The sequence below is a fragment of the Camelus dromedarius genome, chromosome 20 (assembly GCF_036321535.1).
Source record: "Camelus dromedarius isolate mCamDro1 chromosome 20, mCamDro1.pat, whole genome shotgun sequence".
NCBI lineage: Eukaryota > Metazoa > Chordata > Mammalia > Artiodactyla > Camelidae > Camelus > Camelus dromedarius.
This window is the reverse complement of record NC_087455.1, coordinates 34,643,806-34,670,153: the sequence shown is the minus strand read 5'-3', so window position 1 is coordinate 34,670,153 and position 26,348 is coordinate 34,643,806. Positions and strand designations below refer to the sequence as shown.

Sequence of the window (26,348 nt, the reverse complement as noted above, 5' to 3'; positions counted from 1 at the left end):
ACAAGTTACATCCAGCCACACCTTTTACCTCCCCAGGCCCTCCCATAAATCAGTTCTCTTTTTTTGTCACTCTTATCCCTCTTTTGATTTATGAGCATCATCCCAAGGCTCTGGGCTGCTTCATAACTGACTTCAAACGTAACAACCTAGTCACAAGAGCCTCTCTCTCCTCCAGAATAAATAGAGACGTCCCTTTCAGGGGAAGCAATGATAAAAACCACTGCCAAGTTTCAAGCCCACATTAACAGTAAGTAAACTTGAATCTACTTGATGTACTCAACTGATCTTCTTTCTCCTGTTCTTTTTCCCAGTTCTTCTAATTCCTGCTGATGTCTTGAGCACTTTTTTTTTTTTTGGCATAAGCCAAAGATTAATTTTTCTTCCCCTTTTTTCTTATCCAATTATTGCAAAATGAGTTTAAACTGCCAGGATTCCAAATTTTCAATTTTGACTAAAAATGCTTCTTTGAGATCTCACAGTCATCCATTTATTGTCCTACTACACACAAAATACAGAATGACAAGCTGCAAGCAGCCGCTCAACTCCTCTCAATTTGACAAAGATTGTGGTTGTAGCTTTTAAGCAGTCCTGGCAATAAATGAGCCATGGGCAGAAGTTTATAAACAGACGCTCCCAGATATTGTTAACAGTGAACGTTATTGTTCCCCGAAGATTTCCACTGAAGATGACGCCCAAGTTTGTCACCAGTGCATTGACTAAGATGTTAAATCTGGCATTTCCCCTAACTACTGTTTGTCTTTATTCCAGAGGTAGGGGTCAGGTAATATGAACAACATTAAGAAAAACAAGGTAACAACTACTCACATCTGATTTTTCAAAGATGGGGATCTGATCGTTGATATCAATAATGTTGACTTGCACATGGCAGAAGGTCTTGAAATCTGGAAATCAAAGTCATGTTACAAAACCTTTCACTGAAAATCACGCATTGAAATCAGAAATCTGCAAGGAGAAAAAAACTGGCAAGCGAAGTGACCACCACAGCCATAATTTGACTACTGACATGTGATTTATGTGGCGAGGGGCTTCTCTGCTCCCCACCTGTGTCCACGAGCTGGCCACCAAGGGGAGGCTGAAGAAAGCCTGTGAGAGACTCCCCTGGGTTCCCACTCCCTCTGCACCCTCCTCCTTGATAAGGCTTTTTCCTGAACAAGACAGCGTCTTACCTATGAAGCAGCCTCTTTTCTGACTAGTGAAACTCACGCAGCCTTCAAAGCCCAGTGCAAAACTATCCTGCTGGAGAGTCTTCCCTGAGCATCCCACTGGCTGGCTTTCCTTCTCTGAGCACTTCCAGCACTGACTGTCCTGTATCACCTCTGTCCCCACGATGGGAAGACCCACATGAGCATGGAAGGGCTCAACTAGCCCCCTTCAAAAGGCCTGGCTGCCCAGGCTACAGAGGCAGGGGTAGCTCTCAGAACTCTGGGGAAGTAGCACAGGCTTTGAGGGGTGCGTCTGACATTTCAGAGACCCTGTCAGAAACAACAGGTTCAACCTGGGTCCAAGATGAGCATGGGTACAGGTCGTGATGGGGTGCCCAGGAAAATATCCAGAACTAGAAACAACATGATGGTTTTTTGTTGGGGTCGCCATTGCTCTAACCATGAAGTAGGGTACAGTACAATAGCTGAGGCTCTGGGCTCTGGAGCCCCAGAGTCTGAATTCTGTCTCTGATACTCATCAGATGTGTGAGAGCTTGGGCGTGTCACTCAAGGTCTCTGTGCGGTAGTCAGTTTATCTACAGAATGTAGGTAGCAACCGAACAAGGGTTCTCATCATAACAGTTAGCCCTCCATGCTCAGCTTGCGTGACTCATTGCATCCTCATTCTAACTCTACGATGTAGGTGCTATTATCATTCTCATTTAGTTCACAAATGAGGAAGCCAAGGGACAGAGAAGTAGGGAACCTGCTCAAGGTCATACAACTAACTAGTGGTCGACCCAGAATTCAAATCCATGTGCTCCTTTGCCGTCTCCACCCACTCTTCACCCTTCATCCTGCTCTGTGCCCGGGAGGCTGACCTTGGGAACTGCATAGGTGGGCATCCTGGCCCCTGGGGAACAGTTGGGTTCTTCCAGTGGGAGCACTGTCAGGAGAGCTGAGGCAGGGCAGGAGGGACAGGGTCAGGGCGCAGTCCCCCCACTTCCAGCAGCCTCTTCCACAGGCCCAGGCACAGGTCTGGTCCTTCCCCTCGCCCCTCCTCACTTTGGAGTGAGAAAGGCGGTCCACTGTCCATCGTATGGCACACCTCCTGCTGGTTCCCCATAATCCTAACCACAGCCTTCACAAATAACCCCTTCTTCAAACTCTTATTTTAAATTAACTTATTTATTTTTCGATTTGGGGGGGGGGTTAATTAGGTTTATTTATTAATTTATTTTTAATGGAGATACTGGGGATTGAACCCAGGATCTCATGCATGCTAAGCACACACTCTACCACTGAGCTATACCCTCCCTCCTTTTAAACTTAGAATCTAATAATAGTATTATAAATAAATGATGACTCAGACATTATGCTGTACAACAGAAACTGACACACTGTAACTGACTATACTTCAATAAAATATATATATATACACATATACATAAGTGGATGTTAATTAAAGCTGCATCCAGTCCCCATGACACCTGTAGACAGCGGGAATGGCTGAAGAACTTCAGGAGGTCCCAGGCCTGAGCTCACTGGCTCCCTGCTCTGCACACATCTCATTTGGGCCAGCAGTGAGCCCCCTGACTAACAGACCTTCCCTGATTTTCTGTAAAACTATGTTAATTGCAGCCTAGCGTCTAATTTTCTGCAGTACACAACTGCATGTTTAATCCTCTCGACACACGTATCTATTTATATATAAATAGATTTTATAATCTGGGGCCCCTATGTTCTATAGACGCACTCAAGTACACAGACAATTTGTGATCTTACTTCCACTTTGTGCCCCTGATAGCCTCAGACCGCTTCAGGTGCCCATGCATTTGTACATGGGACTTCTCCTCCCCTAGATGCCTCTATACCGTTTTGTAACCTGTCATATTCATCCTTCAGGACTCAGATCAATGACCACTCTTCCTGAAAGCCTGATCTGCTCTGTCTCCCTCTCCCCTGACCACTCACCGCCTTCGTGGGCTACCTCGGACACATTTCCAGTAATTTACTTATGTCCATCTCCTCCACCACGAGCATCCTTTGAGGACAGACATTGGGTCTTATCTGTGTATCCCCAGTACCCTGAATGGTGCCTCCGACAAGGTCACTGCTCAATAACCACTGAAAGAATGGATGGTTAATGGTGCGAACCTGTCAGCTCATCGTGGGCAGGGATGATTTATTACGCACACGTCTGTCAGACCTCTTACAATGCTAGCCATTATGGGAGGCCCTCAATATTTGCCAAGTGACTATGTCTCAAACTTTCTGTTTTGGGAGCCTGCTAAACCCCAGTTCTCTTCAGCACATCAACATCTGTATAAAGAAAAAAAATGTGAAGCACTATATGAAATGAGGCTCTTCGCCACACCTGTATGATCTCTGTCTCCTAGCATAGCAATTACTGAAGTGTTTGGTAATCTACGAGTCAGTGCCAGTTAACTCAAAGAAAGGTTCTTAACCTCGGAGTATTTATGACCCTAAAATAGGCCTGTCCCCAAGTTCATATATGTTTGTGTCTGTGCAGTTGGTCTGAGAACGTGTGTGTTTGTTGAGGAATTCATAGTTTTCATCAGATTCTCAAAGGGTCTCATGACTTTACCAAGATTAAGAACCACTTGCTTTGCAATTGTATAAGGAGTAAGGAGAATGTCTCCTGATACCATCCGATGGTCCACTAGAAGCTAAAAGGAGAAGACAATACTTCCCCAAAGATACTTTTTCTTTTTTTCCTGCCCTTTCATACAGGAGAATCCTCTGAGCCTGAAGGTAGGCTTGGGAAATACAACCAATTTCCTTGTTTGTGATCCTGGGGGCCGTGACAACGTGCCTTGCCGACGCCCAGCAACAGGGGGCTTAACTGAGGACGTGCTGCTGTGCTCTGAAACACAAATGCGCATCACCACACTTGTGCCAAGGCCTTGCTTCCCCCGGGCTGCCCCCAGCTTCAGCACATTTGTGCCAAGGCCTTGCTTCCCCCAGGCTGCCCCCAGCTTCAGCACATTTGTGTCAAGGCCTTGCTTCCCCCGGGCTGCCCCCAGCTTCACCACATTTGTGCCAAGGCCTTGCTTCCCCCAGGCTGCCCCAGCCAGTGACTGAGCAAGGCAGGCAGGCGAAGGAAGGCCTGCTTCTGAGATCACAGACTCCTTCGATGGCCAGTTTTAGACTCCCCAGTGACCTCGCCGAGCTTCCCTTTGACTGCTTAGTGGTCTGGGGTCTTCCCACCGCCTTCCTCCCCTCTCCTTCATTCAGGGTCAGGCTTGCATTGAGGCTTTCCCAGCCTTCTCTGTATTCCTTCCCATTTTTTCTCATAGGCAATTCCCCTAATAAAATCTTATATATTAAATCCCCTCTTGGTATCTGCTTCTCAGGAGACCAACACAAGGATGTTGCCTGAGCAGCGACTCTGGCCATCGCCATGTCGGACCAGCTGGCTCTGTGCCGCGGGTGTGTCCTACACAGGAAGCAAGAACTCTTAAATGGCATCCTTCTGTGATGCGCCCAGGTTCAGAGCGGGCAAACAAATCACAACTAGAAGAAAAACAAGGTTTTCACTCCTGACCTGGTGAAGGTGACACCGACCTTTGTCAGACACCTCGACTGTCAAGTTGTACTGCGGCGCGTCTCGCTTCCTCAAGGACTGCTCGGCTAACTTGACTGTTCCCAAGTAGGCTTCGACCAGAAAGAGCCCGTCTCTGGGAACTGTGGGGGTTTGGTCCACAAGTCTGTACCCTAAAAGGCTGTTGACAGTGTTTTCTTCATCCATGTCATGAGCAGTGAACGTCCCAATGCTGCTCCCTGGAGACAAGGAAAGAAGGAAACCCATTCATTACAGGTTCTTTTTCAATCAGTTAAAAAATGCTTTCTCTGGGGAAGCAGGTCCCTAGAAAGCATTGTAAGTAACTGAGTAGCAGGCTGCAGTTCTTAGCCTGAGGTTGGTTTTTCTAGCCCTCCCCACAGTGCAGCGTGCTGAGCAGCGTATCTGTCTGCTAAGGCTGCCACGACCCAGTACTACGGACGGGCTGGCTTTGGCACAAGAGAGGAGACTGGAGGTCGGAGGTCGCGGTGTCAGCAGAGCTGATGTCTTCTGAGACGGCTCTCCTTGGCTTGTAGACGGCTGTGTACTCCGTGCATTTTCACTCGGTCTTCCCTGTGCTTGTCTGTGTCCAGATTTTCTCCTCTTAGGAGGACACCAGTCATATTGGATTAAGACCACACTAATAACATCATGTAACTTAATCACATAACCCCCTCAAAGACCCCGTCTCTAAAACATTGTCACCCTTTGAGGTGCTGGGGGTTAGGCCTTCACCATATGAATTTGGGGAGGACACAATTCAGGATCCTGAGATGAAATCGTCCTGGAGTTGGTGTGGGTCCTAAGCCTAGTGATTGGTGTTCTTAATAATAAGAAGAGGAGACACAGAGACACCCAGGGAGGAGGAGGTGACATGAAGGAGGGGACAGAGAATGGAGTGATGCTGCCAGTAGCAACCAAGGAGCCACCAGAAGCCAGAAGAGGCAAAAAAGCGTTCTCCCCTAGCTGGTTCCTTGATGTCAGACTTCTAGCTTCCAGAACTGGGAATGAATAAACTTCTATTGTTTGAAGCCACTGAGTGTGTGGTAATTTGTTGCAGCCGCCCTCAGACACGAATGCACAAGGCAAACGCCATAACTAAACACAGACACGCTCCAAGCAAATCTGTGGAACAACCGCAGAGACGGGCTCCACCCCAAAGATAAAGACAGCTCGGGGCAGCGAGCATTCAGGCAGCCTCTCCGCCTTGCTGCACTTTATGGCCCTAAGTTTTATTTCTGTGAGCGTCTCGGTCCAGGCAGTTCCAGAAGTCCGGCCGTGACTGCGGGCTCCACCCAGCTCTGGGTGAGTGAGGCCGGAAAGGGGCCGGATCATCGTGCTCTGTGAAACGGAGGTCATGGGTTGCTCTACATGAAGCAAGACTCCCAGGTGGGGGCTTAAACGTAAATATGTACACCCCCCACTTGTGGAGCTCAGTTCCACCCTTTCCCTCACATTACTTTGCAGCCACTGCTTTACACGGAAGTTTGCAGGGTTTTGCGGAGGAGGAGGAACGGAAGTCCCCATGTTATGTCTGTAACGGAGCAGGCACGTGCAGACGCATCTCTGGGGCTGGGGAGGAGGAGCAGAAGAGAACACGTATCTAGCGTAGGAGCAGGTGCTATTTCTGAATCCATCCCAAAAAAGTCACCTTTGGGACATGCATCTACCCCTGTAAGAAAAGCTTCTGTGCGCTGGAATGAAAGTGTCGTACTAAATTCTGTGACTGTTTGGTGTCTGAGCAGCCCTGCTTTGAAGCTTTCCCCTCCACAAGTGGGCAGAACACAGGGGACCCTGTTCTCTGGCTCCACAGGAAAGCTCCAGCTGTCACAGGCACCAGGAAGACTGCTGACATCAATGACAGGGAAATTCCAGGAGGGCTGCCCCCTCCCCGGGGGGAGCAGGGAACTTCGTGAAAGGAGGGCCGTGTCTCTCAGTGGCAAGGGCCAGGACCAAATGGCAGCCCAGATGGGCTCCGAGGTGGACACGGCATCCCCTGGGCACTCAGAAATACTCTCGGGAGGCAGGGCTTTTACGAGAGGCTGACTTCCTGTGCGAACACGGAGGTGGTCTTGACAGCAAGCAGGATTTCAGAATCAATGTCGGTGTTACTGACACTTGGGAGTATGGGTCCCATGAGACTCTGGCTAATATAAGACACCAACCAGGAGACTATACACATACTAAGTAATGGTTCAGTATTTTACTGTGCTGGACAGTAAGCCCCCAAAGGGCAGAGGTATTTTTGCACCCTTTTTAGGTTACATATATAGAATAGATTCAGTCTGTGTTGATTTATAAGAATTCCTGGTCTATTGGGTCCAAAGTCAAGACTTTGTGAAATATTGTTACAAGATAAATTCTCACTTTTAGAGAGGCAAAGAGCATGCCGAGCTCCTGAACGATTTATTCGACCAACAATGACTTCCTCACCTGTCTCAGGAAACCAGTACTGTGCTCTTCCCAGATGAGGCAGGCAGCCTCTACCGCGGCTTCCAGCACCCTGACTCCCAGTGGGGGTGCCCTGGTGTAACCTCCTCGTTCTGAGTGCGAGCTGGGCCTAGCGACTCACTTCCCACGAATGGAATGTGGCAAAAATGAGGGGATGTCACTTCCAAGATTAGGCTATGAAAAGGCTGGCTTCCATCTCACTTGCCATTTTTCGAGCCTGCCCTCTTTCTTTCTCTCTCACTAAGCTCTCCCTCTGAGTCAAAGGCACCACCTAGACTCCTGACTCACAGAAACTGCAAGATGATAAATATTTGTTGTTTTAAGCTGCTAACTTTGGGGGCAATTTGTCATGCAGCCACAGATAACACTAAATGTTAGTCCCTATGCAGAGACTAGAGGTAGCGTCTACAAAGGTCTTCAGAGTTCTTCTGCCTTCGCTCAGCACCACAGACCACTCTAGATTTCCACAAAGCATGAAGCTATAAGTGTTCCTTGGCTATTGTCACAAATTCCATTGTCACGCTGCTGTCACTGTTAGAAAATTCTTCCTTATAATTAACTAAAATCCTTCAAACCCGTCATTCAGCTCTTCCTGTTGCTGCAAGAAATGGAATAAATGAAAAAGAGAGGAACTAAGCAGGACACGCTGACAGTAGGTAGCCTCCATATGACACTCCTGACAGCAAGAAGAAAAAAAAAAAAAAGAGCGTGGAGCCAGGAGGCCAAGTGAGCAGGACCCACCAAGCCACCAGCACAGCACCCACTGTGTCAAAAGTGTGCAGCAAGCAGGGCACGGAGACCAAGAGAAAACGATGAGAATGTCCGTGAGGCGGTGAGGACCCGCCCACGAGGGCAGCCCGGCCCCTGGAATGGTAGTCGTGGGCGCCTGCTGACCTTAGGAGGCCCTGACACTCACATAAAACAGACAAAACATTTCCAGCCACGCCAGCCTGCTCAGCCAACAGACTCAGCACCAGGGGGTAACAGACAAGAGGCGCCCCAAATCCTGGGAGGTCATAAAACACCCAGAAATCACAATGTTCTGAGAGTGCTTGTCCCTGTAAAAAGCTAAGCTATCCTGGCACCGGCAAAGGAAACAAAGCAGGTCAAGAACAAAAGGACAAAAGCAGGCAGGACTTGAACTTCACCTGCCAGCCTCGTGCACTATCGTCAGCTTCCTAGAGAAGGACAATCCAGGGTCGACTGCAGGGTATCTGATGTTGGGTGTGAAGGTTTAAATTCTTTAGCAAATTTGGTTAGATTTTGTCTGTCACTGAGTTTGTTAGAGGGCAAATAAGAATCTACGGGAAAGCCCGGCAAATGAGATAAATTTACACGTGGATGCAGGACACTGGTGCACGTGGTTATGGTGCTGTGGTGCTGGTAAGGGCAGCAGGCGTACTAGCAGTGGGAACTAACAGAGGTGCTAGGAATAGTGGCAGGACTAGTAGTGGTGGTAGTTACAAAAGCTCCAGTTTAAGAACATTACCCAGAAATGGTCTGAGACTAAACACTGTGCCCGTGTGAGCCTGAGTGAATTCAGCCCCGATGCTGTGCTGCACATGGACAGCCGGTCCCCGACCAGGTTTAACCCTGTCCGCCTTTTACTCGACAGAGAGGAGAAAGGGATCACAGAGCTAACACAGAGAGGACAGTTACATGGCTTCTCACCTATCTGTTCATTCTCCTGGACCTCAAACACCGTCAGTGCAGATGGACACGCAGGTGGGTTATCGTTAACGTCTTTAACCTTCACACTGATTCGCAGTGGGAACGCAAGTGGTTTTCCATACTCATCCTTCGCAACCGCATAAAAAACATACTGCAACAAGATCAGAGTCACAACGTAACTCCATCAGCCCCTTTAAAAGGCAGAATAAACAACTATTTCAATGCTATTTCATTTATCCCCTTATTTTTAATTTCCTTCGAGCAGAGAAACTAGAAAACATACAATGGATCAGATTTGTGGAGATAGTATCATGTCTTTGAGAGCAATGGTGCACTGAGGTTCAGATACAGTTTAGGGGGTTTTGTTGGTGGTAGCGGCTTTTCTTTCTTTCTTCCTTTCTTTCTTTCTTTCTTTTTTTTTTAAGTAAAATTGTTTCTGCTCTCAGCTGTCTAGGGGCACAGGATCTTGTCGTATCTCATGCGGAATTCCTCCCAGTTTTACTCACCGTATCTGTTTCTTCTCGGTCCAAGGGCTGAGTCACGTAGATATATCCTTCCTGGTCGATTGAAAACGGGAATGTTGGTGGCTTCTCCTTTACCTCTAAGGAATAGTGTGCACCTGGCTCATTCCACTGCACCTGCAGGGCCCAGAGGGGATTGTGAGGGAAGACACATTGGGACTGAGAGAACGAGAAACGAAGCAAACAATTTTGGGTTCTCGATTTGAAATTTCTGACACCTTGTTTGTACATCTGTGGTTTCTTTATTTTTTAAGGGTAAATAACAATTCTTTTTACTTCTTATTTCTTATTGAAGTGTAATCAATTTAGAATGTTAGCTTCAGGTGTACAGCAAAGTGATTCAGTAACACATATACACAAGTGTATATATGTGTGTGTGTGTGTGTATATATATAGTGTCTTTTCCATTATGCCTCATTATAAGAAATTGAATGTAGTTCCCTGTGCTATTCAGTAGGTCCTTGTTGTTTATCTATTTTATATATAGTAGTTAGTATCTGTTAATCCCAAACTCCTAATCTACCCTTGCCCTCTCTTCCCCTCTGGTAACTGCAGTTTGTTTTCTACGTCTGTGAATCTATTTCTGGTTTGTAAATAAATTTATATCTCTTTTTTCAGATTCCACGTATAAGCATGATCATACGATATTTGTCTTTCTGTGTCTGACTTACTTCACTTAATAGGATAATCTCTAGGCCCATCCATGTTTAATCTGTGGTTTCTTATAACCACTGAGTTATATTTTTCATTTTTAACCTAAAATAAGCCCCCTTTTTTTTCCTTTTTACTAAGTTGTATTGTTCCAAAAAAGCCGGTATTTTTCTTCTAAAGCAATTTCTTGTGAACTCCCTAAAGAGTTTGTGGGGTGTTCTTTTGGAAGTCTGGCTGTGAAGGCTTTGTATCCAGGAAACACCAATGTAAGAAACAGAATGTACTTTGTAGCTGGCATTATCTGAGGACTAAGCCATGATGTCGCGAGCTCCCCAAACTCACCAGTGAAGGTTAAGAGACATTTCCAACCTCAGCATGCTGTTATTTAAGATAAATGAGCCGTAAATAAAGAACATTCCTCCCCTAAATATTTAGTCTTAAAGATTTCAGGCATAAGAATAATTGCCAACTCCTAGAGTTGTTTTGTAAACAACTTGGCAAAAAAAAGATCAATAAACTCAGGCCAGTCTACTTGCTACAGACACAGCCCAGCCTCTCTGATTCTACCGCTGATTAACATTTGTTGAGGGTTTACCCCACGCCAGACACAATTCTAAACACTTTGATGTGTTATTGCAATAAATCCTCACACAGCCCTGTGAGGTGAGACTGGTGTCCTCCTCATTTCATAAATGGGGAAACCAGGGCACAGAAAGTTCAAGTGACTGGCCCAAGGTCCCCAGCTACTTGAAATTTCCACACCAAACTATTCTCTCAAACCAGCTTAAGAAGGGCATCTGTGGACTCCCTTTGCCCCGTGCTGGTTATTTAAGCACCACCCTCTGTCTGAGCCAAAGACCATGTTCTTGGTTGTAAGCGGTCTCCCCTTGTGCCCTAAAAGTTCTTCTCTCTTGAGCTGTCCCCCTCCACTCTTCTTCTTCAGTTTTCAAGACACCCCCAGCCTTCGAGACACAAGCACTTCCCCCAGGCCTGGGGGTTGGGGGTGGCACCTGAGAATTTCTTTTCTCTCACAGCCCCAAGGGCAAACAAGTATATGTGTTCCTTTTAGCATTTACAAATCCTTATGAAGGTAACTTAAATAATATCAGAAAGACTTTAGCAAAGGAACTCAATCAGAAATTCTCGTGGCAATGAGTCCTGATATATTTTCTTCGCTGGTAAAGCAGAATACTTCTTGATTTCATTCTTTTTTTCCTTGAAGGTGAAGTTCATTAATTCAGCAGTCAATAAATAAAAGTCCTTTTAGGTTAAGACAATAGATACAGTGGGCTGGGCCATTCAGGACCCCTTAACAATAATAGTGTCATTAAAAAAAAAAAAAACTTAAGGGAACTACAGACTGGGACGCCCTCATTAGATTAACGTCTTCCATCCACTTCCATAGACACCACCTCCCAGTTAATTTCCACAGCAACTCGAAGAGCTGTTACTATCCTCATTTTACTGAGGAGAAGTTGGGGCTCATAACAGTTCAATGGCTTGTTTATGATCAGTCCTTTAAGTAATGGAGCAAGAATGCGGTTTTGTTCATCTGCTTCCAAACCCAGTGCTCTCTCACTATCTCACAGCTGCTGTGTCAAGAAACCTCTGGATCTTCCAGGAAAGACCAGATCTTGATGGGCCCCAGGGTGGATTTCCAGGAGCTAAGAAAGGAGGAGGGGGCCCAGGGTGAGACACCAGCCATAGAGGTGGGAACAGGGAGGGCTTGAACGGAGGGGAGAGGTACCCACAGGAGATGGGGTTGGGAGGGGATGGCTTCCCCAGGTAAAGGCTGTCTACTCAGCTCTTACCCATGGCCAGTCCTATCTTTGTTCCTCAGCCTCTGATGAATGAGTTTTTCTGACAGAGATTTTTCCCACAGGAGTATGAAACAGGTTTTCAAAAATATTTGCAGCCCGAAACTTGAATCATGTACATGTGCCATATCCAACCCAGTCTAAGGCAGCCATATCCCACACTATGGACAGGGAACAACAAGTAACAGTGTTACCTACTCAGAAGGTGGAAGTAAGTGAAGTTCTCTTTCAAAACTATGTATATATCCGAATCCAAGCTGGTAAGGTCCAGAATTTTACCATGACAGCAGACTCCAGAGACTAGGGGCAGACTTTGTCTGTTTAGTTTGCTTTATAATTATGCTATGCAAGCGTGGCAGTGAGGCCACGAGGGTGAGCCCTACGAAGTGCGTGCTGGTTGGGCAGGCTGCAGGCATTCCTTGGACACTACCTGAGTGATTTTGATGGGGAGAGGGCTAGTCGAGTTTTCTGCAATCTCCACAGGTTCTGGTGCTTTCCAGATATTCTCCTTCACCATAATATTCACAGATGTGCTGTCACTGAAGGAATGGTCATTCTGGCCTCCCATGTCTTTCACTGAGACCACTAGGTTGTAGGAAGGATTCTTAACGGGATCTAATTCCCGGGATCCTATGGGAAGTAGGAGAGAAGAGAAAAGGAAATGTCTCTAAAGGTGATAACAGATCTTGGTCCCTTCTTCTGACTCAGAGAGCCCTGGGAGGGCGTTCAGCACTTCACTTACCTTCTAGAGTAAGGGAAATTGCCCCCGTTTTGTTGTTGATCTGAAAGTACATGACATCGTTGACCCTGGGCAGCTGCATGATGATTTCATAAACAAGTTGGCCATTGGGTGTGGCTGGGTCATCCAAGTCTGTAGCATTGACATACATAAAGGGCTTTCCTGTTTAGCAAAACGTACCCAGGAAAAAAAAAGGTATTAATTAATTGAAACCCAAACCAACCATAGCCACATTTGCCTTCTATGAAGGAGAAACAGAATTCAGAAAGATGCCGCAAGTCACATCAGTAAAGGAATAAATATCTTTATTCTGCTCCTTTCCCCTAGGATGGGGTTTCTTAAAGTATGGTCCAGACACCTCTAGGGGTCTTTGAGACTGTTTGTCGGGTCAATGGAGCCAAAATCATCCATGTGTAAAAGATCCATTCAAAATTCAAGATAATTCGATGGATTTTAGCATAAAGGAGTACCCTCTAAAAAGGCACTGATGTGGTTTCAGATTTCACATTGCAACCAGCCTTTAAGAAACCACTACTTGTTGAATTCTGATCTAGTATCAAAGAATATCCACAGTTATCTGAAAATGCTATTACAAAACTCCTCACTTTTCCAATTACAAATCTGTGTGAGGAGGGTTTTTCTTTAAATTCCTGAGTTGTTGGACATGGGCATTGAAGAGTGAGAGACAGAGAAGATTAAGTAACACAGAGGGAAACTTGACAGTGAGTTCATGGCAGTGGCCAAGAGTCTTTCTGAGAACTCAAAGTCCAACATTCATGTTTATTTCGTGCACTGTTATGATGCGCCTTCATTCCTCCAAATCTTCAGTCAAGCCTGCTGCACGTACCTATGCCTCGACGAGGGGCTTTTGTGGAGAAGAAAGGTAAAAGAACAGCGAGGAGACGAGCCAGAGCTAGGAGTAGGGAGTAAGAGAAGACAAAGACCTGGGAGCCGGCAATGACCATGAGGATGGCCTGGGAGGGGATGTGGAAGAGGCAGCTTATCTTTCCAGAGTGTTCCAGACTGTTCCAGAGCTCTACGGTCATCTAAATCCTCCCCCTAAAACAGTGGTTCTCAACTGGGGGAATGATAACTACAGCTGTCCACCCACTGCCTGTTCTCCTTCCATCCTTCCACACACAGCTCCAGGCTCCTGCCAATTACCTGGGCGGGAATTCTGCCTCACGGAGCCTTCATAGTTGGGCTGGACAAACATAGGTCGATTGTCATTGATGTCCTTCACCTCAATGGTGATGGGGACCGGGCCCTCCACTGTGTTGCCCTGAGCATCCAGGGCTGAGACCTGAGGTCAAAAGGAGAAGGAAACCACCATGGTGAGTCTGGACTTCATATGACACACCCAAAAGTCACTCGAAGGAAATGAGAGCCCAAATAACCCATAACCTGGTGACTCTAGGGAAGAAAGACACCCATAAAAGCCCAAATTGGGAGCTGCTAAAATAGACCCTATCAGTCAAACCAGGCTAATCATGACTGTGTTTTTCCAACAATGGGGTATGCTGGACACTGGACATGCTTTTTTCTAAATAGTTGGAGGAAGTGGAATAAGAACACTTTGGCCCTTGAGGGTATGGAAATGCCATGTCCTGTTACAGAAGCATTTGTGGTCCATCTGCGGAGCTGATCATGAAAGCTTTCGGCTTGGTTTTTCCCCTACAATTTGCTCTTTACCATTCCTGGGTATTCAGATGTAAACCATGAAACCTAAGTGGAAAGAGAGGGAGAAGGGTGTCTTTAGTCAGCCTCTGACTTTAGTCATCGGTTACTTCTGCTTCATGCAAGGCCCACAGGAGCTCCGTCCAGCACTGGTGCTGCCTTCTTGGTGGGTCCAGAGCCCATCCAATAGCCACAGGCAGATACCAGTGAAATATCAGAGAAGTGCTGGCTTGGTTTTGATCCAGGTGCCTGAGTGCGGCCATACTTGGATGAGTAATGCTATCTGGGAGTCTTGGCAGTATAAACTGGGTTACTCTGGTCAAAAAGCCGAAAAAAGCCAACTCTCTAGTTGGTTAAAAAAAAAAAAAAAAGGACACATGAGGTGTGCGAAGCATGCCATTAATGTTAGGAGAGCTGAAACGCAATTCTGTGCAAGGGATGGAGGCGCCAGCGATACTTCCAGGACAAAGGGCGCTCAGAGAGATTGGAGGTGATTTCCTCTGTCTGGTCTCAGTTCACCTGGAGTCTGTGAACAGCTCTTGTTTCCCTGTCCAGGGATCTGTTGTGATACAGAAGTCCATCTGGTTGTATCTGAAATATGCCATCTGTCTCTCCAGTTAGTTTGAAAGTCACAGCAGGAGGATCGGCCTTAAACTGGGGAAAAAGCAAAAATCAGGTTAGATTATAAGGAGAAACAAAGTTGTAGAATTTGTAATAAGCCACAAAGTTCAGGTAACGGTTTTATTTGTACAGTCACTAAAGTAGGAAGTTCTAAGCTTTTAAAGTGATGCATACCGAAAGTTTGCTTGAAACTTAACTTTTGATATTTGCATTCAAAATACATTTCCCTCAAGAAACAATGTGTGACATAATTCAGTACATTGGCAAAAGCAACTGATGCTTCAAATTGTAGCTGGAGTTAGATGAGATTTTTCTGGGAATATCTGACAGCTACTAGCTCCCAAGAAACATTAAAAAGGGTAGCTTCATTGCTAGGATAAAAAAGATGTCATTTGGTACTTTTAAAAATTGTGACAAAGATTAAGAGATATTTTAATATTAAGGAAAACAATTTAAAAGTGTCTTTAATTGATAAGATTTTATAAGACAATTTTACTTTTTCAGAAGTGAAGAAAATATCAATGATTATTCATAGGATAGCTATAGTACTTTTAAAACAAGAATAGAAAGTTCACATAAAATAAAGCAGACGTAAAAGTTGTTCAACTGCATTAATAATTTTAATATATTTTATATATTTACAAATTAAAAACCAGTAACAGCCAATATTGTAAAGGGTGTAAAGAAACACATATATTAGTAATGGAAATATAAATTTGCATAATCCTTTTGGAAATAATTTGAGGCATAAAATATTTGTAGCCTTTGATAGCAAACATTACTAAACTGAATTTATCCTAAGGAAATATTTTTTAAACAATAAACTGCATGCTTGTAGCACAATAGCCTTATTTATAATACTCCTAAAGTTGGAAACTCCTACATGGTCAAAAAAGAAAGACAATGAAATTATATAACACATAATATAAACCTGATAGAATTTTAAGCATTAAAATGTTCATTCTATAAATTATAAAGCAACAAAGGAAACCATGATAAAGTATAAAGTAACAAAAGGAGAACATAAGAGTAAATCTAGACTATGATTGTAACAGTACCAAGAGTTTTCATGTCAGTGGGCAAGAAACGGAATTGAAAAAAACAATTGCTGTGTTAAGTGGGTAGGACTGTGGGTGAAGAGTTTCTGTGAGTGTTTGCTGGTTGGTATTATGTTGTTTATATAATAAATGAGTGTTACGATTTTGCATTTTAAGTAAAAAGACTGGACACTGGTGAAAAGGTGGAGTCAGGGTCTACAAAAAAAATTTTTTTTTCCTTCCATAAAAGTAATAAGAAACTGGCAAAAATTGTAAATATCAACTTTTTTAGAACTTTGGAAGCCAACCAAATGCTTGCAAAATCCAAAGAGTGTTTATTTACGAAAATTACTATCAGTAAGAACCAAACTTCATGGTTACTTTGACCTGGACTAATTCCATCATCCTTTCTCAGGATATGCAGTGGCCTTGAAAACCAACGGCCTCACAACCATGGTCCTACAGACTTTTTGAGAAACCTCCATACTGTTTTCCACAGTGACTTCCCCAGTTTATATTCCCCAACAGTGTATGGGGGGGTTCCCTTTTCTCCACATCCTCACCAACGTTTGTTATTTGTGTTCTTTTTGATGACAGCCATTCTGATCTGTGTGCGGCGACATCTCATCTTGGCTTTGATTTGTATTTCCCTGATGATTAGCGATCTTGAGCAACTTTTCATGTGTCTGTTGGCCATCTGCATGTCTTCTTTGGAAAAACGTATATTCAGATTTTCTACCCATTTTTAAATCGGACTGTTTGTTTTTTTTTGATGTTGTATGAGCTGTTTATTTACTTTTGATATTAACCCCTTATCAGTCATATCATTTGCAAGTATTTTCTCCCATTCAGTAGGTTGTCTTTTTGTTTGGTCAATGGTTTCCTCTGCTGTGCAAAAGCTTTTGAGTTTAATTAGGTTCCATTTGTTTATTTTTGCTTTTATTTCCTTTGCTTTAGGAGACACATCCAAAAAAAATATTGCTACAATTTATGTCAAAGAGTATTTGTTTTCTTCTGGGAGTTTTATGGTTTCAGTCTTACATTTAGGTCTTTAATCCATTTTGAGTTTCTTCTCGTACATGGTGTTAGAGAGCATGATATGCTGGACTAGAACCAAAGACCTGTGTTTTAATATCAGTTATGCCATTAACTTATTTAAGCCTCAATTTCCCTACCTATAAAACAAGCAGTTGGTACAAAAAGTCTCAAAGGTCTTTTCTAACACAGATTCTGAGATTCTAGAAGGAAATCTCCTTCATCTCCTATTCCTCCACTCAGACGCACACACACACACACAAACACACATATAGAAACAAGAAACGTTCAGCCATCACAGCTGGGCTATCATTTCCTGCCGAGAAGAGAGAAATTTTGTAGCATGGTTAACGGGAAAGAACAGAAAAAGACGTGGAGCAACTCAAGGAATGACTTCACTGGCTGGGATCCTCAGGGACTGTGAAACGATCCCACGAAGCAGGTTCCCGGTCTGTGATGTCTGTAAGTGAGAGACTGCCTCAGCGTACAGTTCTGATTCTGTTCCGTGGCTCACAGAACCTCTCCTCCAGAAGATGCAGCTGTAACCACAGACCCTCTGGCCATACATATATTTTGCTTAGATTATAGGACAATTTTTTAAAACTGTGCCAGTATTCGTACATCAGGAAATTTTACATAAATATAAAAATGTCTGACTTTTCTGGGAAAATCATCAAATCCAATAATGCTGTACACAAATTCTGACTCAGGAAATTGTCTGGAATTGAATCCAGCCCGTGCCCTTCGGTGCACTCTCAGTCCCCTGTTCCCTGTTTCCCAGCTGCTGAAGCCAAGGATCAGAAGGCTTTTAAATTCACGTTTGCCCAGTTGGGGTTTTCTCTACATCTGCTTTTTGCTATTGCTTTTCTTGTCTCCAGACAGCATCATTCATCGCTTACCCGGCCCTTGTGGGCAGTGAGATAACTCACTACAGACGGGCTTTCATGTCGTCCTCACGCACGGGGTTAGCACCTGGGGGAGGAAGACCCCCGAGTCTGCATCTCCAGACCGCCCACCGCCTCCTACCGTCTCCACCTAGCCACCCCACAGCTCACCCTCAACTCAAGACGCCAAAAGCTTCTTTACTAATTTTCCCATAAACCCACCACCCCTCTTCTCTCCCTCTCTCTCTCTCTCTCTCTCTCTCTCTCTCTCTCTGAATAACACCACTAACCAGCCAGTCCAGCAAGCCAGAGACCTGCGAGTTATTCTGAACACCTTCTCTCACTCTGGCACTCATTCAGTAACCAGTCCCAGCGGCTGTGACCCCTCACATTGCTCCTACCCGTCTCCTTCCCTCCACTGCCCTTCGTACTTACTTAAACCAGGCCCCATCACGTCCCACTGGCCTGTGGCAAACAGCATCCCAAAAGCCCTCCCACCTCTAGGCCCACCCCCTTCATCACACACCCAGAGTGATCAGAGCAGGTCTGTACATGTACGGTCTAATTCCTTTACACTTTCCTTAACCTCCAGTGGTGCCTGCAGCCTCCCACAGATTGAAGAGCCAGTCCAGACCCCCCACCCACACCCCAGACCCCAGCAGCGCCATGTTTGACAGCATACTATCTCCCACCCTAAACCACCTGTCATCTTTCATTGTCTGGCTAAATGCACGTGCACGCTCCCCGTGCTTTTCCCCATGCTGTACTCAGGGCCAGCTTTCTGTTTGTGAGTGCCTGTTCGCCTTTAAATGCTCAGTTTAGGGGTCAATGAAACCTCTTCTGTTCACCCATTAGCATCCTCTTTTAAAATCGACCACCCTTTCTCCACCTGCCCTTGGTCCCCTCTGCATCCCACCAGCCTCCAATCAGAACCCTTCACTGCATGTGTTGGCCTACTTGTTAGTCTCTTCTACTACCCAAGAGCTCCCTGGGGGCAGGGATGGTGTTGGGGGTCATCCTGTATCCCCAGTACCCAGCATCGCGCCTTGTAACAGTAGGCACTTCATGCATCGTTAATACAAGATGATGAAAAGAATACGAAAACAAATACATGTATGTATATGTGTGACCGAAACATGCTGTACTTCAGAAGTTGACACAGTATAACTGACTATACTTCAATTTTAAATAAAAAAAGAAGATGAACTTGTGCCTAGCCCACAACGTTCTTACCAGCTTGTGAAGCATAAAAACACACAAATGAAAGAATTTTTTAAATGTGAGAAATCTATAACTAAGTGCTCCCTGGCAAGACAGAGACGTAAACAAGGAGATCGTTCTTGTGTGAGCCCAAGCCACACACTCCCAACCAGGGCCTTGCATCCTCTCCAGCTTCCCCTTCCAGTTTGCAGCCCCGGATGGAGACCCAATTCAGGCCCACTGCCTTTGGGAGAAAATCTAAGAGTCCTACGAGTCAGGACTCTTCCTATCTCTGCAGCCCCCTCTCCCAGCTTCTTCGCCAGGCTCTCTGCTCTCAGCCACTCCAGCCTTCTGCCAGGAGTCTGTGCACGACCCACCCTCTCCCAGCGCACGGCAGGTGTCCATGCCGTGCCTTCGCGGGAACGTTCCTCTCTTCCTATCAGCATCCAGCTCTCAAAGCATTTGCTACTCCCTCAGGGCCTGACTTCCCCGACTGGAGAGGTCAGAACTCCATCACACCCTACGGCAGGAAGGCAGAGATAGACGTGCACCCCTGCCAGCTCATACTATGGGGCCTCTCTGCATTAATCTGATGTCAAATGAGAGAAGGAGGGGTGAGACAGCTTTCAGCCTCTCCTGCGTGGGCAGGAACTGTCCAGGAAAACACATGCTTGGCAGTTAACAGAAAGCATCTGCCTTCGATGGTAGTTTAGCAAGCCTCTGTTGCTCCCCCAGTGCGTGGTGGGGTGGGGATCGTGGCACCCCTCAGAGACTCATCGGAGCATCCTTAACCACCCCAAGGTCAAGTGGCTTCCCCGGGGGATTTCTGGTCAATGGGGTAGTATGTTTTTCTCCCTCCCTCCATTACATTTCCAGTCCCCTTTATAGCTGAAGTCTCTGGCCCCCACCTGCAATCCACCCCTCAGTCTGATGCTTTTCTCAGTGAACTAACTAAACGAGATGACTGCCTCCCAGTGCGCTTGGCCAACCCACAGGCAAGGGCCCAGGGATGGGCTCAGGGCGGGCAATGAGGAAAGCCATTCCAGAGAACCCGCATCTTCAAATGCTTCCAGCAGCCTGTCTGTCCTCCAATAGACAGCTGCTCAGATGGCCGTCCCGCTCCAGAGCCTGGGCCCTCACCCCCAACCCTGGGGGAGAGGCGGGGCCCACAGGCGCCAAGCTCCCCGCCCCAGGGACGGGAGCTCTCCCCACCCCCCATGCAGTTGAGGAAGTTCAAAGGAGGACGTCAGGGACAATGCCTTACGATACTGAGGCCACTCATCTCTGTTTTAACTTAGCTTCTGAAACTATCTGATAATGAGATCTGCCATGCCTCTATTTTACCTCTGGCTGTACAGGAGATAAAGGAAGAAAAGTCCACTGAGTGAACCTGCAAAATCAAGGTGTGGTCAGGAGGAGCCTTTACCTGGAAGATGATTTGACTCGGTTCTTGGCCTTCAAAAACAGAAAATGTCATGGGCTTCAGGGGTCCACTAAACTTTCCCTCTTGGCCATATCCAGTTGTCTAAAAAAAAAAGGAAAGAAAAAGAGAAAATTAGCATCACCCTCTCGTATAAATGTATATGTGCCACTTACTGATTTTATCATGGCTTCCAGGACAGATGTATGAAACCTAAGACTGCAACGTGGCTCAAAATAATGTGAAATCTAATCAACACAGGCAGGAAGGAGTCTAATATTAGTTGAGGCTCTATTATGTCAAGGTGATTTGCCAAGAGGCTTGCATTGCTTTTCTCATTTAACCATTCAAGCAATCACCCTGTGGGGAGAATATTATTATAAATGAGGCTCACAGAGGTTAGCCACTTGCCCAGCGTAAATCCATAAGCAATTGACATGGCACACACACTGGGCTCTGACTGAAGGAAAGTTCGTGATCTGCCCACAATACCACTCCGCCATTAAATTCTACATGGTTTTACATCAGCTCCTAAAACCCCTCCACCACAGTTTATAAGGAAATCCGTGGCAGATTCCCCGCACACTAGAGTTTAGGCACGTCAAGGACAACTGAATTTATAAGGGAAAAAAAATACGTAGACACGTTTAGTACAATTCTTCTTAGCACATAGTTTGATTGTAAATTTTGGTCAAATTTTGAATCTGAATTTGAACTGAACCTGTTACTAACATTTGATTAGCAATTTATACTCATGCAGAGAAAAAATTAAAGCACAAGATATTTAATTCAAGGAATAGCCCTGCAACATTTCCAAAGTCAAAAGACCCTGAACTTGACAGGCAAGAGTCCCTGTGGACGCCCAAATGCAGGCTGGAATAACAGTCAGAAGAGCTCACACTTGCTAAATTAGTTCATGCTGAGCCCTGTCCTTAGCACATTTAATCCTGACAACAACCCTGTGGGGTAAATCATTACTGCTAGCTCCGTTTTACAAACGGTGAGACTCAGACACAGAGAGATTAAGTAATTTGCCCCGGGAGTGGTAGGAAGCAGAATTCGAACCTGCGACTCCAGACCCGGCTCTCTTAGCCATCACGCCCCGCTACCCACCAGGGGGAGCATGAGTGACTGACACATCCTGGGGAGACACTGGCAACATGAGGGATGTGCAGGAGGGTGCGACTCCCACCACTCCCAGCCCCAGAGGATACGGAGTATTTAAAAGCAGTTCCTGCCATCCTTTCATTTCCCACCACGACTGTATCACCGAAGGGAAACGCAAGGCAGAGTGGAGCAGGCTGCACGTGGGAAGAGACAGCGGGCCATAAACTCACCGCGGAGGGAACCCTTTGGGACGGGGGATCTGGAGGGATCTAGAACCCTTACCAGGTGTTCCGCCCTGCCTTCCCCACGTCCCCGCCTTCCTGAGTGGCTCTCCAGGTCTCCTTACCTGTGGTGGGATTCAGGGCTGGGATAGGTTAGAATCGGAAGTGTGATACGGGAAGTTGATGGTTTTGGAAAAGTAAGAACTGAGGGGAAGAGAACTTGTTTTCCATTTCTTTATGGAGATGAATAGAATCCATAGAAACACTGGAAATAACCCCAAAACAACTAGTATAAAATGATGGAGGAGAAGATCTTATACTGTATCTCTCAGTTCACTGAATCTTGATTAAGTTGATCTGGGTTGTCAACAAAAAACCAGCAATAAACAAGAGCACAGAGGGCTTTGGAATTTGGCCTCCTTTCCGTCAGAGCTGGGGCAGGCCCCTGGATTAGCTGTCCCCAGCCATCTCCAACCTCTCTCCCTTAGGGAGCCAAGTGATTGCTTTCCCAGACTCCCTTGCAGCTGGGAGAGTGGCCAAATGACCCAGTTCTGGTTCACGAACAAAAGGTGAAGTCCGCTTGAGGAGGCAGGGACGGGGAGAAGGGTTCTGGTCAAGCCTTTGTTTTCCTGATGAAAAAGGACAGATGTGGCTGGCAGCCCTCTTCCTGATTCCATTATTCTAGCTCAGATAATGGACCTCATGTCTGTAGCTGTGGCAGCCATCATGAAGCCACGGGGGATAAACCAGCTCAAATAATGGGGGAGCAAAGGGAAAGACACCGAATCTCCAATAACATCACAGAACTGCTGAAGCTGCTCGGGACCGCCGCGGCAGGCTTTTCGGTATCCGAGAAACATAAGCCCCTGTTTACTGAAGTCTCTCTAAAGTCGCTTGCAGCTACACGCATTCTCAGTCGGCACAATAATTAGACTTTCAGCTCATCAGTTCCCTTCAAGGTCTATCATCATCTGGGGGCTCTTCCTCCCTCCCACTTCTTTCCACATTGTCTCCACTTCCATTAGCTCCTCTGGAAGGCGGAGCACAAGGCCCCGCCATGGTTGGTACAGGACGAACGCAGTGCCTTTTGAGGGGTTACTGCTTAACAGCAAACCGCCCTCATCAACCTTCTGCTCACATCGGCAAGCAGCCAGACTTTCCATTCAACACCAGTGACGGCGTCTATAGGAAATCTGCATTAGTCGGTAAACGTCACTAACAAGCCTGCATTTCTCCTAGGTGGACCAGCTCGCTCTCCTATCAGGAAAAAAAAAAGAAAAAGATAAGTCTCCATTGCAAGGTTCAAAGTTGGGTTGGGTTCTCTTATCAGGACTAGCAGTCTCTCCTCCTGACAATTAAGCTGGCTATTTGAGCTATAAAGATTTCAAAATGCATGTGCGCGTCATGAGTCATCGGCCATCCTGCCAGAACCGGGAAGAATGCCATGGGGGAAACTTGTGGCAAGACAAGAGGGTTTAAGTGAGAGTTGGAGGAATAACACGCACTGTCTTGCACAAACAGGTGAAAGGTAGGGAGAGAAGGGAACTGGTATTTTTGTGTTTCCTGTATGTCAGCTGTGGAACTAGACCCTCCACACACACCATGTCTTCTGATCCTCAACACTACCAGGAACGTATCTCCAAAGAAGTCCCATAGCAGAGGCACAGATGACCGGCGCTGCAGTGGGATGGTGCCAGCTCTGGTGGACCACCAGGCCCCACCCCTGCACCAACCACGCTGCTGCACTGCCTTCAGGCCAGCGAAGGACACAGGCAATGACCAGACCTGCCTGCCTGGTAGCCGCCTTCATTGTACTTTCCAGCAAGAGTTCTCTGCCTTGATTACACAGTATTTATATTTATAGCATCTATTCTTCTTCCTTCTGGAAGAAGCACCATCCCAGGCAAAACCCTAAAACGACTGGCTTCCCCTTGATTTCCCTGCTGCACTACTCAGCACTCTTTCTCAAACCCTGGATCGCTCGCTCTCTCTTCGGTGCCTTGGCTACGTATCCAGGCAGTGTTTCTAACCCCCTATGAGAACCAGTTCTCAGAAAAGAACAGGAGAGCCACTCGTAGTATGGAATAAATGACTGGCAATCATTTTAAATTACTTTCTCTGCTGAATAAAGCCTTATGCTGAAGGAAATAAGCTCCAACTAAATGTCCAGTCTTCATTGGAGAGGGTCTAGGAGTGCAGGGGTGGGATGGAGGCAGAAGAGGAATGGCTCCCCGCACGTCCCTGAAACCCCAGCACACAGGTAGCAGCCTCCCTCCTTCACCCAGCGACAGCCGTGCCCGTGGCTCTCTCCTGGGCAGGGCTCTTGCTGCTAGCAGTGGTTTGGCCAGTTTTTCTTACACCAGGGAGAAATCCCTTTGGGGTGAGAGTAGGGAAAAGAAAACTTTATTTTCACCCTTTATCTAGGAAGAAAAATGCATGTCTCCTCAGACAAGAAGCCCAGAGGAGCCAGCTAATATCAAATTATCGTGGTAGAATCTTCTCTCTCTTAAATCTCACTGTTGTTTCCTAATAGAAGTCTATAAGTTTGTATTTAATTCCTGCCTTGCTCCTGGCCCTGTGTTATGTGCCGAGGCCGCAAAGCTGACTAAGACACAGTCGTCCTCATGAAGGTCAGGGTCCATATGAGTGTAGACACTGAATATTTAAGATGTGGTAGTCATAGTGATAGCTAATATTTATCAAGTGCTTAGACTCTGCCAGTCACTGATCCAAGGACTTTATAAGTGCACTGTCCCATTTATTTGCTACATGAGGCAAGGACTCTTATTAGACCCGTTTCACAGGGCAGAAAAGTGAGGTTCAGAGCTTAGTCATCCAAGTTTCTATCACTGGTAAATGGCGATGCCAAGTTGGAACCTAGGTCTGACTTCACCACCACCTTACGATTATACAGATAGTAAAAGACATTCGAGAGGGTAAGAAGAGGAAAGAAGGCAAGTGGGGATGTCTGACCCAGGCCTTAGGCAGTGCCAGCGACAAGCGTTGAGCCCCTGTCTGTAAAGATGCACATTGCTTGCAAGGTTAGGATTGCAGATTTCCCCCTCAAGAGGAAAGCTCTGGGAGGTTGACAAGTTTGGCTCTATTTCACTCTAAATATTTTGAATTGCGTGGGCTCTAGGGGGCTGCCTGGAGCTTCCTGAAGTTCACTGTTATATTTGGGTCCTAGAAGACAGGAACCAAGACGAGAGGTGCGAGGATCTAGGAGCTCCTCCTAAGGAGAACGTGAATGCTTCCCCATAGTCCTGCTCCATAATACAACAAATCTGGCAAGTGTAGGACCTGGAACGAGCCTCCGGAGGAAAGCAGAGACGGCACCCCTCCCTCCACCCAAGGCCGAGCGCTGGTCTCCCCAGGTTCCACCCCGCTCCAGCTTCCCCAAGCCTGAGTCGACAGGGTTAAGGACAGATTTGGCCAGAAAACTCCAAACCATGTAGGGAAAGAAAAGAGCAGAGCAGAGCAGGGTTGAAAACAGAGAAAATGCTTTTCTTAATTTTGGTGGTGGTGATTTCTCATGGTCAAAGTAAAAAAACAAACAAAAGTCCAGATTAAGGGACGTAGACTAATACAGGCAGCAGTATACTTTTCTTTCCAAGGCTCGCTGACCTGTACGTGAAGGTCTAAAGGGGAGCAGATGGATTTGCTGACGCCTTGCCCAGGAAGTGGCACGGACCTAGAACGTTGAGCCATTTCATCAAAAACAGCACTTTGGGGTAAACTATGTGCCCTCGGTACACAAAGAGTTAATTTTGATTGTCTTTTTTTTTTCACAGTGATGACAGCCATTGCGTCCCTGGTGTGGGGCAGAAGGATGTCGGGAAATGGTCTACTGAACGAATACAGAGCATTCTCTTCCCTTACCAGGTAAAGTGCAAGGAGACACACGCCGAGCAGCCGGGCTCGCGTCGTCATGGTTTCCTTTATGCAAACTCCTGTGAAGAAACCGGAGAGAAATTGATTCGTTCCCAGCCTGTTAAAACCGTGTCTTTCCAAGCAGAGAGGATCACGGGATGACATTCAGTTCTAACCCTGGCAGGATGGGATCCCTGGGGGTCCGCCTCTCCTCCCCGTGGAACAGCCTCGTCTCCCAGGCGCTTCCTGATACTTCATTCACAGCAACCACAGGCAGACGCCCCAAAACGCGCTCATGGGAATTCCACTTCCTTCACACCCGCTTCACTCTATTACAGATGTCTTCATTTAAGAGTCTCAAGTAATAGGCCACGAGTATAATTTTCACCCATCATATGGATAGGGAAGGTGTGTTTTGGCAAATACCGGAATAACTAGATACTAATATCTTAGTGCTTCTGATTCAAAGCTGCAAATATATGAGATTCTTCAACCAGAGAAAACCCAAGAATGTTCACAATCCTTCATTCAAAGACTTCACCAGCCACCTCTTTGCTCTTCTAAAATTTGCTGTTAACTATGCAATACACCTGAGGATAAAATGTACTTCTTAAGACTCCAGAAGGAACCCAATATGAACCCAAACTCTGCCCCATTCTCTTCTGTTCAATATTATTTTT

General features: G+C 46.1%; 1 protein-coding gene across 3 annotated transcripts in view; it reads right to left on the bottom strand.

The window, feature by feature from the left end:
• CDH17 (cadherin 17) overlaps positions 1 to 26,348 on the bottom strand; it is a 91,155-nt gene that overhangs the window by 24,106 nt on the left and 40,701 nt on the right. For all 3 annotated transcript variants that reach the window (XM_031439328.2, XM_010976007.3, XM_031439327.2), the window contains 10 exons: positions 25,678 to 25,748; positions 20,477 to 20,575; positions 14,793 to 14,927; positions 13,761 to 13,899; positions 12,600 to 12,758; positions 12,288 to 12,487; positions 9,375 to 9,506; positions 8,869 to 9,019; positions 4,752 to 4,967; positions 826 to 902 (listed from right to left, as the gene is read on the bottom strand). In XM_031439328.2, coding sequence (XP_031295188.2) covers positions 826 to 902; positions 4,752 to 4,967; positions 8,869 to 9,019; positions 9,375 to 9,506; positions 12,288 to 12,487; positions 12,600 to 12,758; positions 13,761 to 13,899; positions 14,793 to 14,927; positions 20,477 to 20,575; positions 25,678 to 25,728 — 1,359 coding nt within the window. In that variant the 5' untranslated portion in view covers positions 25,729 to 25,748. The remainder of the gene's footprint in view (positions 1 to 825; positions 903 to 4,751; positions 4,968 to 8,868; positions 9,020 to 9,374; positions 9,507 to 12,287; positions 12,488 to 12,599; positions 12,759 to 13,760; positions 13,900 to 14,792; positions 14,928 to 20,476; positions 20,576 to 25,677; positions 25,749 to 26,348) is intronic.